The following is a 17,774-nucleotide window of genomic DNA, read 5'->3' as shown; positions in this document are numbered from 1 at the left end:
TCAGCTGCTGACAAGCATTAGTGATTGAATGAAATGTATCTTCTGTGCAATGTTACAAGGAAAAGGTATGCAAAAAGGAGGGAACTGAGACCAGGTACAGAAAATATAAATACAATTAGATTAGTGCACATAGATTTCTTGCTTTAGGATAGTAATTCAGAAGTAGTGGTAAGAGTGTTTGCTCACTCTATGGCTGGCTTTGATTAAAATGTTATCCATATAACCAGTACAGTCACATTTGCAAGAGTCCTTATTCATCTTCTCTGGCCTACTTGTTGTGGGATGCTGTAGGGCTCCACCCTTTAACTCTGCCACATCAATTTGTGCGCCTTTACCAGATGTCCTATGAGCCTTCGGAGCTTTAACATATACATCATGACACCCATCTGCACAGAGACCTCCGAGACAGCAGTTCAAATCAGACTGCTGAAATCGTGTCTACCTCTCAGAAACGTGGACCTCTTGATAAACTAGAACACGCTCTGCTGAATGTTGCTAAGCTAGCATTGCTGACCAAGCTTATTCTCAGAGCCCTACTGAGTTTCAGCTCTCTATACAGTCACACTATGCGATCCAGACCATTTAATTCTATATCATTTGTAAAGAAAAAAGTACAAGGTCCTGTGTTCTCATGTGAGTCCCTCATTTTCTTTGGCACCAATGTCATCTTAAACTCCTCCTCAGGAAATGTCAACCCCAAATTAATATGCAAATTCAGATATTGCACCCACACGTGAATTCTTCCAACACGCCTAAAGCAGCAAGGCTCATCATCAAAGTGTTTTACCTCAATCACACACAACCTATCCTGACAGTTCGCTAGTGCCGGTCGTTGAGAAAAGATGCAATTTAAACGTTTTGGCATTGATCTACAACAACTCTGCATGATGAGGCCAACAACAACTTCATTCTCTGCACAAAACTGTGCCTCTTTTTTAGATCAGGCTTGGACCCACCTTCAAATCATTCTCTAAAGGCAGCGGACAAATTTGTGTTGCAGAAATATTCATTATGGAATGCGTAACCTAACTGGTGAGGCACACCTCAACCCTCTATCTATTTTGAAATCATCAAAAAGCCTTACTCAGTACTAGAGTGTTCGTTTAACTGTAGTGCTTCATCACCATACAAGTCCTCCTGTGGCTGTGATGCTGATGTGAATTTGTGACTTACACATGTCCTCATCACATTTTAATTTCAAACTCTTCATTCAGCCACAGAATAGTACGATTAATCGAGCTGACTTCCTCAAAAAGACTGTTAACTCCATCTTCCACTCTCTGCAATGCCAGGCATCTTGCAATTGCTCTCCACATACCTGCAGCTGTGGAAGGCAGTTCAGGAGCACTTGCCGTGGGAGGTTCCATGGGCCCTGGGTATGGGGGAGGAGGCGGGTGCATGTAGGACATAGCTCCATCCATCATCGGTGGACCAGGGTAAATTCCTGAATGATGGGAAAAAGAAAAATTCTGAGCTCAATTGTTTGATTACCATGATAAAACAAAATCTTTGCTGTAACTCCTGATGGTGTTTTAAATACCAATTTCCCTTGGGACTGTATGAAGTGCTCATCTATAGCTAACATAGTGTAGTTTAGTGCCTATTCAAAGTGTTTGAATTGCTACTAGAAATGCCATCTTTAAGGTAAATGCCTTAATCGAACAACCATGAATCAATTCCAATGCAGGATGCCAATTTAATTCTGCATTAAAGTCTCATACCGGAACTGAAGATCCAGCTGGTGGTAAGATTATTTTGATGCTGTCCAAAAGGAGGTTTCAGTGGTTTTCGTAAGTGCATAATTAGATAAAACATACTTACTGTGTCACTGCTGGGTGGGTATGCTACCATGATAACACCATATTGAATCAGTGCAAGTACTTCACTACATTGTTATTACAACCAATACCAGATCGTACCAATGCCACAAATATTTCAACCATTGCACAAGAAGCCACATTTGTGATCTCATGTGTAAATCTGCTCACAGTACAAAACGAAAGGTAACCGATCTGCTATTGGAAGGATCCATCAGAACATTAAATTTTACAAGTGAATATAACCGATTCTTGCTGCGAAAATATTATTACAAAAAAGTACATTTCCTTCTCTAACTCAGAATTTGCCTTCTTGCCTATCAGTAAAACACACAGCAGCAGGCGGGACAAGAAGATACCCTTCGAAATACCCAAATACATTCTTGATTGGCAATCCCTCAAAAATATGGGTCTCGAAGTCACCTAGGTTGCCCTCTGTCATTTATTTTTTTCATGTCAAATGTGAAGACATCAAAAATATGATGCCTTAGGTGTCTTCACTAATCAGTGCTTTGATGTCAACTGGTAGCAGCATATGTCTCTAGCAGCACCGGGGGGGGGGGGGGGTGGGGGGGGGGGGGGTGTAGAAGCAGCAGATGCCCTACGCTTGTTCTTTGGCTCAGATTAAGCCGCAACAGGCTCTGCTGAGGCTCGGTCTTTCACGACTCTCAAGCAAATTCACTCACCACGAATCAGTGTCCTCCTGGACTTATTTTGGTAAATGAGGGCATTCCTCCTCAGAACGTCAAAGGACCAAGGAGGCAAGGGGATCATTTTCCGATTTCTTTTGGCCACCTACATGAAACAGCAGCTGAGGAAAATCTTAAATATAGCAAGAACCCTCAAAAACACATTGAAAAGCTAAAAATCACCAAAAGAAGCTCAATGGTGTAAAAAAAAGAATCATGCAATTTCTAAATGGAATAGCACAAAAAGAAAAGATTCCATTGGCATTGTTCAGGAACCCTGGCACTAGAGTGGAAAATAACCTTCCAGTAAATTAAAAAAAACAGCCTTTTGATTTAAAAAAAAAAAAAAAAAAAGAAAGAAAAGACAGGAAAAGCTTCCCAAATCTTAGAGCCTCATGTTTTTTTAATAGATATCTTTGTTTTTATTTATTTTTTAAATGCTCTGTCGTGAATTGTTCGGGACAATCAACACAGGCAGTTCTTTTCGGTGTTGATTATTAATAGTGAGGATCACATAATCACAAAGAGTACAGACTTGGAAAAAAACGTATGACAGTCAATGGTTAGTGTACAGAATTCTGAAAAAAGGAACACAAATTGTTCTTTGTGGAGAAGACATTCCTTCCAATCCCGTGCTCAAAACCTAATGAGAGAGCCCTAGAAAAGTGTGCGAACTCTCAATATTATTAAAGAGTAATTTAACAGATGTTCCTTGCTCCACCTCCTCCACAACCTTATATTGTGACCCTTAATTCATCTCTCTCTCCACTTTCAAGCTCGCACTGAGATTAGGACTTTAGGTTTCCCTACTCTGAAAAATACAATCTCTCGTTCTCGGTTTATCCCTCATAGAAACTTTAAGGACTTCACCACATTCCCCCCTGCACTTACTTCCAACAGTGCACAAACCCAAACATTGTCATCCATAATATTTTGTGACTGATAGTTTGCATGAACTAGTGATCATTTTAGCTGCCTATGTGTGAAAGGTCGACATTCAGACTCCTACCATAAAGACATTTGTCATCTGAAATTGGACCCTGATATTGTAGAGCTCCTAGAAATGGGCAAGAGTCCATTAATTATAAATCCTAAGTCCTACAAGTCTTCTTTCTGTTGCTACAGAAATCTTGGAGGAACAAAACAGGAAGATTTTATTTGCAGTGTCCTCCGCGTGCTCAAACCATGCACTCCAAAGTTTTTTAGGTGCCAGAGATCCCTTGGCTAAAAGGCCAGCGGCAGCCAGCTAGTGGCAGCCAGCTAGGCGACCTATATACTTCTCATGGGGTATCCCTCAGAACCTGGGCAATACAGTTTAAATATAGACAATGGTTCTGTCGGGTATGAACCTGATCGCTTCAAAACATGCATAAATCCTGCAACATATGTTCAAAACACGCATAAATCCTGCAACATATGTTCTATCATAATTATATCAATTATTATGACGTTTAGAGTAAATCATTAAGTGCAAAACCAAACCAGCAGAGAGGGTCATGCAAATGTTTGAATCATTAAATTATTTTTCATTCATGATTTGTTTCTTCTTTATAGAGACCCTGTAGTAATGCATTGAACATGACACAACAACTTTATAATAAACGGCGCATCAATTGTGTTAAGTGAAATGTGACATATTGTGCAAAAGTGACAAAAAATGGTGATTTATATACACGTGAGTGATGGAAGGGGGAAGGAAAAAGAAGGACTTCTCAAGGCCAGTTCTTGTTTTAATAATTGTTTTGTCCAGTACGCCACAATAGTTAGCTAGGGAAAGACTGGACACAATTGACTAGTCCTTTAGTATTTATCGTCGACGTTTCGACCCTATTGACGCCTTGATTGTGGGTCTCGAGCGGGTCTTCTTCAGGACGGGAAAAGGTAGTGACGAACAAGTTACTTACCTTCGGTAACGATATATCTGTAAGAAACATTAGTTAGTGTTAGATTCCTTACCTTATAATATCCCCAGGCGTCAGTCTGGATCCGGAAACTTTTGCGTAGCAGTACCCCTGCGCGTCGGTAGGCGTCGTCTGCAGGCGTCCCCTGCGGCTCCGCGTCCGTCGTCGGCGTCGTGCGCCGTGATGACGTCGCTGGAGTATATAGACGCCGCCTCCGCGCGCTGACGTCAGTTCTTTGTACACAGCTTTTCCGCGCCAGAAAACGCAGAGCCATGAGAGAACCAACACTGGTGCAATTTGAAACTAGGGCCCTGAAAGGGATGTCCTTAACCCTAGGTATCAGTTCGCAGAACGGGGAGGATGGGTGGGTTCGGTAAGGAATCTAACACTAACTAATGTTTCTTACAGATATATCGTTACCGAAGGTAAGTAACTTGTTCATCTGAAAGAAACACGTTAGTGTTAGATTCCTTACCTTAGAATAGATACCCCAGCAATACCAACCCTGGTGGTGGGTCTGCGAACCAATACATTCCTACACCAGAAAGTCCTGGAGGACAGAACGGCCAAAGAAGCCATCCCTCCGGACTTGACTGTCCAGGCAGTAGTGCCTCGCAAAGGTGTGCAGCGAGGCCCACGTAGCCGCCTGGCAAATGTCCTGCAAAGGGACTCCCCGGCCCAGGGCAGTAGTAGCCGCCGTGGCCCGAGTGGAATGGGCCCTCAGCCCAACAGGAGGCTCCTTGCGAGCCAAAGAGTAGCACGCTTTGATGCACAGAACGACCCACCGAGAGATGGTTCGTTTACACATCGCCCGTCCCTGCTTCGCACCCATGTAGCCAACAAACAGTTGGTCATCCACCCGGAACTGGCGTGTGCGATCCATATAAAATGAAAGCGCACGTTTTGGGTCCAGACGATGGAGCCGCTCTTCATCCTTTGAGGGATGCGGAGGCGGGAAGAAGGAGGGGAGGGTGATAGACTGCCCGATGTGAAAAGCAGAAACTACTTTGGGCAGGAAAGAAGGTCTAGTCCTGAGAACCACCTTGTCAGGATGAATGGACAGGAAAGGAGGTTGGACAGAAAGAGCCTGGAGCTCACTCTCTCTCCTGGCAGAGGTGATGGCAACCAGGAAAGCCGTCTTTAAAGTCAGGAGATGGAGAGGACAAGAATGAAGGGGCTCAAAGGGAGCACACATCAAAAAGGTTAGAACCAGGTTCAAGTCCCACTGAGGCATCACAAACGGAACAGGTGGATACATGTGTGTGATGCCCTTCAAGAATCTCGTTACAATTGGGGACTTGAACAAAGAAGGCTGATCAGGAAGCCTTAGAAAGGCTGAAAGGGCCGAAAGGTAGCCCTTGATAGTGCCCAGAGCAGAGCCCTGCTGGGCAAGAGAGAGAAGAAAAAGAAGAACCTCGGAAAGAGGGGCAGAAAGAGGATCCACAGCCTTTGCTGTGCACCATGCCACAAATCTGTTCCACCGACAGGCGTATACCGACTTTGTGGAGGGACGCCTGGCTGCCAGAATTACATCACAGACTTCAGGAGGCAAGTCAAATGGCCTCAACTGCCGCCGCTCAATCTCCAAGCATGGAGGTGGAGACTGGACAGGTTCGGGTGGAGGACCGTCCCCTGCTGCTGCGACAGAAGGTCCTCCTGAAGGGGCAGGCGGATCGGGGGACCGACTGACATGCTGAGTAGCTCGGGATACCAGTACCTTCGAGCCCAGTCCGGAGCCACAAGGATAACTTGGGCCCGGTCGCGCCTGATCTTCTTCAGCACTCTGGGCAGAAGTGGTATAGGCGGAAAGGCGTATAACAGACCGCAACTCCACTCGCGCCGAAAGGCGTCGCCGTGCGAGTGCCGTCTTGGAAACTCCAACGCGCAGAACTGATGACATTGCGCGTTCTCTTCTGTGGCGAATAGATCTAACCAAGGCTCTCCCCATTGCAGAAAGAGGCCTCGCGCCACGTCCGAGTTCAGACGCCATTCGTGATCCATCGAGCACCGACGGCTGAGTTCGTCCGCCCTGGCGTTCAGAGAACCTGCCAGGTGTTGAACCGTCAAAGTCACGCCCTGACGTTCCAGCCACTGCCAGAGGCGCAGAGCCTCCTGGCAAAGGGTCCACGACCCCACTCCGCCCTGTTTGTTGCAGTACCACATGGCGGTGGTGTTGTTGGTGAACACCTGCACTACACTCCCGTTGACAAAGGGGAGGAATGCCTTCAGTGCTAGACGAATCGCCCGCAGCTCCAACAGGTTGATATGGAGCCGGGACTCCGCCGGAGACCAGACGCCTCTGATCTCTGCCTCTCCCAAGTGGCCGCCCCAGCCCTGGAGGGACGCGTCCGTCACGACAACGTGCTCCGGTTGGGGAAGGGAGAGGGATCTGCCTCTGACCCAATCGCGGTCCGTAAGCCACCACTGCAGTTGTCTCGCAGTGCCCTCCGAGATCAAGACGTGGTCGGACAAGTTGCCCTGATGCTGGGCCCACTGAAACTTCAGGTCCCACTGCAGAGCCCGCATCTGCCACCGGGCGTGATGCACCAGAAGGATGCAGGAGGCCATCAGCCCCAGCAGCCGCAGCGTCAACCTGACCGAAACCCGGGATAGCGGCTGAAAGATGGGAATCAAAGCCTGTATATCCCGGACCCGCCGTTCCGGAGGATAAACCCGAAACTGCGCCGAGTCCAGAACCGCTCCGATGAAAAGGAGCTTTTGCGAGGGACACAGGTGTGATTTCGGCACATTGATGGAGAACCCCAGGTCGTGCAAGAGGTCTGCCGTCATCTGAAGGTGGTGGACGACTGTCTGGGGCGAGCCCGCCTTCAACAACCAGTCGTCTAGGTAGGGGAAGACTGAAACCCCTAACCTGCGCAGATGGGCTGCGACCACCGCCATCACCTTTGTGAACACCCGTGGGGCGCTGGTAAGGCCGAAGGGGAGCACGATAAACTGAAAGTGCTCCTGGCCTACCGTGAACCGCAGGTAACGCCGGTGGGCCGGCAGGACGGGGATGTGAAAATACGCATCCTGCAAGTCCAACGCTACCATCCAGTCTTGTGGGTCTAGAGCAGCCAAGACCTGAGCTAATGTCAACATCTTGAACTTCTCCTTCCGGAGGAAGCCGTTGACGTTCCGTAGATCCAAGATAGGACGTAGGCACCCCTTGTCCTTCTTGGGTACCAGAAAGTAGTGGGAATAGCAACCACGCCCTACTTCTGGCCCAGGAACGCGCTCGATTTCCCCCCTTGGCCAAGAGGGCCGTAACTTCCTCCTGCAGAAGTGTCAAGTGGTCCCCCGACACACGGTGGTTCTGCGGTGGCATGGCTGGAGGAGTGGTCTCGAAGGGGAGGGAGTAGCCCCTTCGGACGAGTTGCAGCACCCACCTGTCCGATGTAATTGTGCGCCAGTGAGCGTGGTGATGGCGAACCCTGCCACCCACTGGCGTCACATGGGGCCGAAAGCACGGACTAGGAGGATTTGGAGGAAGATGCTGCGGGGGGAGGTGTGGCCTGACCCCGCCGTTAACCCCGACCGCCTCCACGGCGGTTTCCACGGCCGCCACAGCGTTGAAAGGATTGTTGCGGCGCGTGGCTGGCAGCACGTGTGGGGAAGCCCCTTCCTTGGCCACGAAAGGAGCGAAACGAACCCGTTTGCTGGCGCTGGGCCGAGAGACCCAAGGACTTGGCCGTGACCCTGGAGTCCTTGAAGCGTTCCAGCGCGTGGTCCGCCTTGTCACCAAACAGGCGACAGCCATCGAACGGTATGTCCATCAAGGCATTCTGGACATCTGCCGAAAAGTTGGCGGATCTCAGCCAGGCGTGGCGACGAATCGCCACCGTCGTGGACATCGCTCTGCCTAGCGAGTCGGTCGTATCAAGACCACACCGTATGGAATATTTTGCTGCATCTCGGCCCTCAGCCACAGCTTTGCCGAGTTTTGCCCGCACCTCCATGGGGCATTCTGGCAGCAGTTCCGCGACCGTATCCCACACAGAGTGGGTGTAGCGGCCCAAGAGGCAAGCGGTGTTGCAAGACCGCAGTCCCAAACTCAGGGACGAGAAGACCTTCTTGCCATACTGGTCATACCTCTTTGATTCCCGGTCGGGCGGGGCCGACGGGAATGCGGACTGGGAGGTTGAGGCCTGGATCACCAGACTCTCGGGGGTGGGATGGGTGGACAGGAACTTGGGGTCGTCCGGACAAGGACGGTGGCGTCTGGCCACGTTCCGATCAACAGGCGAACCTGAAGCGGGCCTGGACCACGTGCCCAACAGAACGTCTGACAAGGCTTCGTTAAACGGCAGCAGTGGCTCCTGTGGGCATGACTGCGGTTTGAAGACCTCAGTGAGGATGTTAGGCCTCACGGCCGCGACGGGGAGCTCAAGGTGTAAGGCCTTGGCAGCCCTCATCAACACCACTGAATAAGCAGCTCCCTCCTCCGATGCCACGGAAGGAGGAGAGACAAAGCCAGGGTTAGGTGAGTCGTCCAGACCACTGGCATCCCCCAAATCACCTGTCCAGTCCACGTCATACTGGCACTCACGTGACAGAGGGTCCTCAGACCCCTCCCAACCTTCCCCGTACTCTTCATCATCTCCATACTCGGAGTCAACGATGTAGACCGGCTCCTCGGGGTTCACAGGCCCCATCGGCGTCGAGCCCGGCGTCGAGCGACTTCGGTTCGACTCCGCGTCCGGATTCGGGGAGGGTATGGGGACGGCGCCGCCCGGCGCCGGAGCCCCGGCAGACCACTCGGCGTCGACCCCGAAGGCCCTTGCGGCGCCGGCGTCGGAGCAGTCGGCGGCACCGGGGCCGGAGCACCCGATGGCGTCGAGTCAGGGACACCCGAACCGCCAGGGCCCCCAGACGGTAGCACTGGGCCCGAAGGCGCCGTAGGCCCCGTCGGAGAAGTGAGCGCCCTCATGGCCATGAGGAACGCCTCAATCTCCTCAGGCGTCGCACCTTGCCCTGGGACCAGAGGGTATGGGGCAGGCCGTGCTGGCGACTCTCGCGGAGCCGCGGGGTTGGGGTCACCCGAAACCCCGGCCGCGTCGTGCGAGCGTCGGGGGGAGTCGGGGGTACGATGATGACGCCCCGACTTCTTGTGTTTCTTACCTGAAGAGCCCGACGAATGGTGACGACTTCCGGAGCGGCTCCGCGACCGCTCCCTCGAACGCTCCCTGGACCTCCGGCCGGACCGGGACCGCTCCCGACGCGGGCCGACACCCGGAGCTCGAGTAGCTTGCGGGACCGCTCCCGTCTAGCCTTGTTAGTCAGAGCCCGGCAATCGACGCAGGCGTCCACGTCGTGGTCGGGGCCCAGGCACCGGAGGCAGAGTCGGTGATGGTCCGTGACCGACATCGTGCGGTCACAACCGTCACAATTCTTGAAACCGGGCATCCTACCAGGCACCAAAAAGATATAGAAAGTTTGACAAAACTTGGTCAAAAGACCGGAGTACTGCTCTTCGGATCTGCGCTTACTGGCGCGGAAAAAAGAAGAACTGACGTCAGCGCGTGGAGGCGGCGTCTATATACTCCAGCGACGTCATCACGGCGCACGACGCCGACGACGGACGCGGAGCCGCAGGGGACGCCTGCAGACGACGCCTACCGACGCGCAGGGGTACTGCTACGCAAAAGTTTCCGGATCCAGACTGACGCCTGGGGATATTCTAAGGTAAGGAATCTAACACTAACGTGTTTCTTTCAGATGTAGAGCCTGTAAGTTAGATGGAAGAACCATCAGGTTTGGATTTTGCAGGCAATATTTATTAAAAACATGGTTTAAAAGGTTTTTTTTTTTAAAAGCGGGTCTGTAGGTGACTGGATACTGAGACACTCACCTATTGTTCCTTTATAACTCGGACACAAGGAAGGTATATTCAGTTGTGTTTTTCTCGTGGAATGATTAATCTGTGGGGTATATAACATGGATGTAGAGTATTTAATACTAATTCGGTCTTTGGCCATGTTTAAGGACCAGATTAAAAAGAATCGCAACTCACCTAGTCGGACGAGTCTGTGTCAAATCATGCTTCCATTATTTAGCTTGATTTCTCATGTTCAGATATAAACAGAACTCCTCAGTAGCTCACCATCAGCCGTAATTAATTCGGCGATCTAGAAGTTCAAAGATAAATGGAAAAGCTAGCTACTCGAAAGTCTCTTGTTCTATCAAGATAATAGGACACCGCCCGCTTAGGGTCCAGACGGCGCAGTCTCTCTTCCTCCTTGGAAGGGTGAGGGGGAGGATAAAAGGTAGGAAGGGTAATAGATTTACCTAGATGGAAGGGAGTTACCACCTTAGCAAGAAAAGCAGCCCTGGTCCTAAGAACCATACGTTCTGCATGTATGGTCAGGAATGGGGGCTTGGAACTAAGAGCTTGAAGCTCACTTACCGACCTTGCCGAGGTGATCACAACTAGGAAGACCTTCTTAAAAGACAAAAGCCTCATGGGACACTTATGTAAGGGTTCGAAGGGAGAACCCATCAAGAATGTTAAGACAAGATTTAAGTCCCATTGAGGCACGACAAAAGGAGGAGGGAACTTATTAGTGAGGCCCATCAGAAACCTCAAAACCACTGGTGATTTAAAAAGAGACGGCTTATCTGGCAAACAGAGAAATGCGACAACGCTGAAAGGTAACCTTTGACTGTGGCGACAGCAAATCCTTGCTGCGCCAAAGAAAGAGCTAACTGTAAAATATCGGACAAGCGAGCCCTCAAAGGGTTAATAGACTTCTCCCCACACCAAGCAACACATTTAGACCACCTATACGAATAGATGGACTTGGTGGAGTCACGCCTGGCCGAAAGAATGACATCCACCACATTGTGTGGGAGAGAAAAAGGAATTCAGGTTGCCCCGTTCAATCTCCAGGCATGAAGGTGTAATGTCTGGAGGTGCGGGTGTAGAACCTGCCCCTCCATCTGAGAGAGGAGATCTGCCCTGAAAGGGAGACGGAGAGGCGGGTGAGAGGAGAGGTGGAGAAGATCCGTGTACCACACCCTTCTTGGCCAATCCGGAGCGACCAATATGACTAGGGCCCGGTCCTGGCGAATCTTCCTCAGAACCCGAGGAATCAAGGGTATGGGAGGGAACGCGTAAAGGAGTTGACTTCCCCAACTCAACTGAAATGCGTCCCCCAAAGCTCCTTGCATCGGATACTGGAGACTGCAGAATGACGGGCTGTGAGCATTCTCGCGAGTGGCAAACAGGTCCACCCGAGGAGTCCCCCACATCAGAAAGATGTCGTGAACAACCTCTGGATGGAGCCTCCACTCGTGGTCGGCTGAGAACTGCTGACTGAGAATGTCTGCACGTACGTTCAGAACTCCGGCCAGATGATTTGCCATCAGACAAATCTGGTGGTCCTGATGAATTGCAGATGATGGAGCACCTTCTTCGGCGACTCCGATTTGATTAGCCAGTCGTCCAGATACGGGAATACAGGAATCCCCGACCTCCTGAGATGTGCTGCCACCACTGCCATCACCTTGGTGAAAACTCGAGGTGCAGTAGTAAGTTCAAACGGAAGGACCGCAAACTGGTAGTGTTGCGACTCCACCGTAAATCGGAGATACTTCCTGTGCGACTTCAGGATGAGGATGTGGAAATAAGCATCCTGCAAGTCGATAGACATCATCCACTCTTCTTCCAACAGCGCTTGAAGAGCCTGCGCAAGAGTGAGCACCTTGAACTTTTCCAGTTTCAGATACAAGTTCAAGATCCTGAGATCCAGGATTGGACGAAGTCTGCCATCCTTCTTGGGGATCAGGAAATACCGGGAGTAGCACCCCTGACCCCTCTCCTGATCCGGAACCACCTCTATCGCACCCTTTCTGAACAGTGCCAGGACTTCTTCCTGCAGGAGTAGCAGGTGGTCCTCCGAACAATAACCTTGGCAAGGAGGGTAATTGGGAGGGAACTCCTGAAAAGGAAGTGCATACCCATTTTCTACGAGATTGAGAACCAAAGATCTGATGTAACCGATTCCCAATCCCGTAGAAAATGAGTAAGCCGACCCCCTACCGGACCCGCATGATCCGGAATGGTGGATCTAGGGCTGCTTTGCTGTTGTAGGTGGGGGTGGGTATTAGAGGAGGAAGTAGAGGAGGAGGAGGCTTGACGTCCACGGGAACAACCCCTTTGTCTACCTCTGTATGACTTATACAAAGGGTTCTGTTGTTGTTGCTGTTGTTGGCTTGGTTTATAGGGACGAAAAGTGGACCTCCCAAAGCCCCTGTATTTCCTGGTGGAAGAGCCTCTAGTTTGCAGGCCCAAAGACCTAGCCGTCGCCCGGGTATCTTTGAACCTCTCCAATGCTGCATCCGCTTTCTTTCCAAAGAGGCCAGTGCCGTCAAAAGGCAAATCCATAAGAACAGCCTGAATGCCTGCTGAAAACTCAGAAGATTTTAGCCAAGTGGCTCTTCTGGTGGCCACTGAAGAACCCATTATCCTAGCCACAGAGTCCGCCGTGTCCATGCCACTCTGTATAACCTGGCGGGCTGCCGCCTGAGTGTCAGAGACAACCTCATTGAAGTTCTTTCTATCTTCCTCCGGAAGCTTAGATGACAATTGCTTAACCGAATCCATTAAGGCATGCACTTATCTGCCCAGCAGGCAAGTGGCATTCGTAGACTTCAGAGCCATGCTACCTGATGAGAAAACCTTTTTAGCAGTTTGATCCAATTTCTTTGAGTCTTTATCTCCAGGTACCTGGGGAAAAGAGCCTGCTGACTTGTTCGAACAAGCGGCTTGCACCACCAGACTCTCCGGCGAAGGATGGGAAGTCAAGAACTCTGGGTCACCAGGTGCTACCCTATACCGTCTCGCCACTGATCTGGACACCGCAGGAGCAGATAAAGGTTTTTTCCAGACTTCCAAAATTGGTTCAGTCAGAGCCTCAGTGAATGGCAGAGTCGGCTCAATAACTGAAGAAGGTGAATGTAAAACCTCCGTGAGTATATTAGATTTGAACTCCACTGTAGGCAAAGTCAAATTTAGCAGCTCAGCAGCCTTTTTAATAACCACATGGTATGCCGCCACATCCTTAGAGGGTGCATCCGAAACTGCAGGCAACCCCCCCCCATTCTGGAGAAAGTTCTAGGTCACTAGCACTATGGAAATCCACAAAAAAATCCTCCTGCTCCTTTAGTTCTCCTTCCTCCACTTCAGGGTCCTCATATTCCTTCTCCTCCAGGAGACACTGGGCTCTTCGCCTCGACCACTCCAGACAAATCGAAGTCGTCGGATCCGGTAATGACTCCGACAGAGTCGGAGCCGGCGTAGAACGAGGGACCGGAACAGCTGGAGGATGGGAAGCCGGAACCAGCGCCGAGCCCCGATCCAAATCCCGAGTCGCTCTGGAGCCGGCGAAGCATTGTGCGGAGTCGATGACCTCGGCGGCGCCGCACCAAGCCAAGGTGGATATGGCGTCTGCATAAACGGCAGAAAAGGCGCCGGAACATAAGCTTGAGGGACACCCAAGTTAAACAACAATGGACCCATGGGACCCGCAGGTGCTCCAGAGGTGTACATTGCCCTCGCATAGATGCCAAACATGGCATTAAGGAAATGCGAAGGGCCCTGTCCAGGACCAGGAAAGGGAGGGTACGAACCCAATGGCTGCTGCGAAGGAGGCTGCTCCGGATTCGGCTTCTCTTGTCCCTCTGGGTTATCCACCGGAGTCGGTGCATGAGGAATCTCCACGACTTCTTCATGCTCCGAAGACTGACACAAATCCGGATTCTGTTCCAGCTCCGGATCCGGAGAATTCTCTCGAGATCGTACAGGCGAGGCACCACCTTCAGGCTCACAAACAGGAGAAGGAGACACAAAACCCTTATGATGTCTTCGAGAAGAAGACTTCCTTTTCGAGTCCGATGACCCAGAAAGATGTCTTGAACTATGCTTCTTCCTCTTGTGTTTTTTCTTCGAGGAACCCGAAGCATGTACCGAAGCCGACCTCGACGCCGACTCCGACCTGTCCCGACCGTAACTATCTTTCTGGTGATTACTCTGCCGTAGAATACCCTTCTTGTGAATATTCCCAAGGCGTCACACTGGATGTTGAAACTATAAAATGTTACTCCTACATACCAATAGATGGCCTAAAAAGGCTCTACGCAGATATCGCTTCACTCTAGCAGTGAAGAGTGGAGCAATATAAAAGCGCCACCCATGCAATGCTTTCTAAGATAGTCCATGCTCTCAGATGCAGAGCCTAGCTACAGATTGGCATGCCCTATGTGCATTTCACTAGATTGAGAGCTTTAAAGATGGATAGGAGACCAGTTCACAGAACGGGTAGGTCAGTGGTTAGAGTATACACAGAAAGAGCATTACCGAAGGTATATAACTTGCTTTTCTAATAGCTACTTCTAACCTCAGAATCCTCATCCCATGAATAGATACCATAAGCAGTACCTCCCTATGTGGGGGGACAAAACTTTGCTTGGCAGCTCGTGAGGAGAGCTGCACAGCCCCACGCTTCCAGCCTTACCGCCATCCTTCAGCCCACCGAGCGCCGTGAGGGTAACGGCCGGGCAGGCAACCACAGCTCCCAGCTCACAGGACTCCATTTCCCAGGTGCCCCGGTGGCAGAGGCGCACCTGGGACGTTGCAGGCTGCGCCCGGAGGCGCCTACAAACACCGGAGCGCCGATAGCTCCGTGGGGGACAAAACTTTGCTTGGCAGCTCGTGAGGAGAGCTGCACAGCCCCACGCTTCCAGCCTTACCGCCATCCTTCAGCCCACCGAGCGCCGTGAGGGTAACGGCCGGGCAGGCAACCACAGCTCCCAGCTCACAGGACTCCATTTCCCAGGTGCCCCGGTGGCAGAGGCGCACCTGGGACGTTGCAGGCTGCGCCCGGAGGCGCCTACAAACACCGGAGCGCCGATAGCTCCGTGGGGGACAAAACTTTGCTTGGCAGCTTGTGAGGAGAGCTGCACAGCCCCACACTTCCAGCCATACCGCCATCCTTCAGCCCACCGAGCGCCGTGAGGGGAACGGCCGGGCAGGCAACCACAGCTCCCAGCTCACAGGACTCCATTTCCCAGGTGCCCCGGTGGCAGAGGCGCACCTGGGACGTTGCAGGCTGTGCCCGGAGGCGCCCACAAACACCGAAACGCCTCCTGTCCCGCGGGATCGCGCGCGGGACGCGCCGGGAGAAGCCCGGGACAAGGGCGGGCCCTCTACGGCCCTCAAAGGCCGGATAAGGACGGGACGGGCCACCCCTCTTGGCTGCTACTTTGTAGGTCATTAAGAAGGTAAATACCTTTACTCACCCATCTGTCCCTATATTTATGGTCTTGCTGACATATCGCTGCCCTACATCCCTTTATCATCATGACTTCTAAAGTGGATTACTTAGCCAGCGTAGTAGGTACAGATTAAAAGTTCTCTTGGTTAGACGAGTTAAACACCTTATGTCAAACCACCTACGCTATATCAGAAACTCCCCTTCCGCCTAAAAGCGATAATATACAATCAGATAAGGCCACACTCACAGAGTACCCCACTTCATCCAACAAAACTTGCAGTCTGAACAACCCAGGTATTCATACACCGTGCCCAAGCTCACTCACTGTTAACTCCCCAATGATTTCACCGACTGTTGAGCTCCCAGATGCCTTAACCCCCACTCCACACCTGCATATACTTCCGCTCATTGAACAACTGCTTAGTTCTCTGATAGCCCCGTTGTTGGAAAAAATTAACTTGTTAGGGGAGAGGCTCATTGGAATAGAGTCAGCCATCAAGTCAAACCTGTTGGCTGACAAATGCAGTGACACACACAACCGCCCAAAGTCACCTCCCACTCATCAAGGCTCTAAACCATCTCTGCGGGATAGAAGCTGCCAAATACAAGCAACTGGCCCTAGCACAGTAGGGCAAAAAGTAACTAAACACCCTCCCAAAGTCTCCTCTCCCCAGTTGACCGCACCTAGAGTAGTTCTTAACAAGGCTAACTCTATCCATTTACCACCGGAAGCGGCCCCATACGTGTGCATTCTTGCGGGGGTTCCTACTCTTCCACCTGGAAAAACTGAGAGTCAACATGACTTAGTTAATAAAACCAAATTTTGGCTGTCAAAAAATAGGCCACTGCCTCGTCACTTATATGGAACAATAAGGAGCGTTAGGAGGGTGGACTGGTTGGGTTCCCTTCCTAAGGATATTCCTGGGGACCTGGTACTCGTGAGATTTAGAGCCAGAAACATTGTCCCTTACCTGAAAACCTGGCCGCCTCAAGAGAGAGACGGCCCAATATCTATATGGGACTTATATGACTTTTATCCCTCAATTCCTTGTTTTCCCCTTTTTCAGAAATTACACCTTACATGGTCGAACTCATAAAATACATCAGGACCTTCCTGGGAAACACTTGGACTTGTAATAACTAACGTTAACCCCTATGTTACCATCTCAACCCTGGGGCGGAAAAGAACCATTTTTGTTTGGGATCCTGCCTTACTGTATTTGGTTGTTTGTAATGCTGTATATACTGATGACATTTTTAAATGCTCCTTATTTTGCTTATTGTATCTTTTAGCTGACAAATTGAGGGTTTTAGATTGTACTGGTATGTTCCTTAAAATTATTGATATTTTTTAATTTATTCCTATGTATGCTTATATGATATTTCTTTTTGAATATCGAATAAAGCTTATTTTGAACCTTTGAACCTATGTGGTGGGCCAGTTAACTAGTTCAAACCAAAAAGTCCTGCATAACTGAATAGGCAAAATGCCCCTCTTGACGGAAATGAACGTCGAGGCAGCAGTGCTTTGTGTATTGATGCCCACATTGGCACCTGACAAATGTCCTGGATAGGTACTCCGCGTGCTATTGTAGTGCTAGCAGCCTTCGCTCTGTTGGAATGACCCTGTAAGGCTGATTCTTCGCCAGTGCGTAGAACATCTTTATACATTTATTTATTTTAAAGGTTTTTATATAGCGCTGGCTAGACCCGGAGGTATCAGAGCGCTTTATCAGACCATAATTGCAGTTTACATTGTTACAAAGGTTACAGTTATTAGAGCCTGGCAACATAGTGACAAGTAAGGTCGAGACAAACAAAAAGGACATATACGTAAGGGTAAAAGCAGGCAAAGGGAGAGATTCAGGGGAGTAGGGTTAAGAGCAGGGGAGGTAGACAGAGAATGGAGATGGGGAGGGTGAGAGACACAGCATGGAAAGAGGAGAGAGGGGTGACGGGGACACAAACCGGCAGACGAGTCAGGGTGCGTCCAAAGTCCAGTAAGCTGTGATCCCAGGGGAAGTGGTATAATTTCCCCATCTCTGTTGCGAGAGGCTCCCTATACGCAGTGGACTCTCTCAGAGGGGTCTCTGA

The 17,774-nt window shown here is 50.4% G+C and overlaps 1 protein-coding gene across 1 annotated transcript in view; it reads right to left on the bottom strand.

The window, feature by feature from the left end:
* WBP2 (WW domain binding protein 2) overlaps positions 1-17,774 on the bottom strand; it is a 242,899-nt gene that overhangs the window by 105,420 nt on the left and 119,705 nt on the right. Inside the window, exon 6 of the mRNA XM_086930725.1 lies at positions 1,319-1,444. Within this exon, the coding sequence (XP_086786851.1) occupies positions 1,319-1,444 (126 nt within the window). The remainder of the gene's footprint in view (positions 1-1,318; positions 1,445-17,774) is intronic.

This window comes from Lissotriton vulgaris, chromosome 7 (assembly GCF_964263255.1).
Source record: "Lissotriton vulgaris chromosome 7, aLisVul1.2, whole genome shotgun sequence".
NCBI classification, from domain to species: domain Eukaryota; kingdom Metazoa; phylum Chordata; class Amphibia; order Caudata; family Salamandridae; genus Lissotriton; species Lissotriton vulgaris.
Note: the sequence above shows the minus strand (reverse complement) of the source record. Positions and strands in the feature narration are given on the sequence as shown.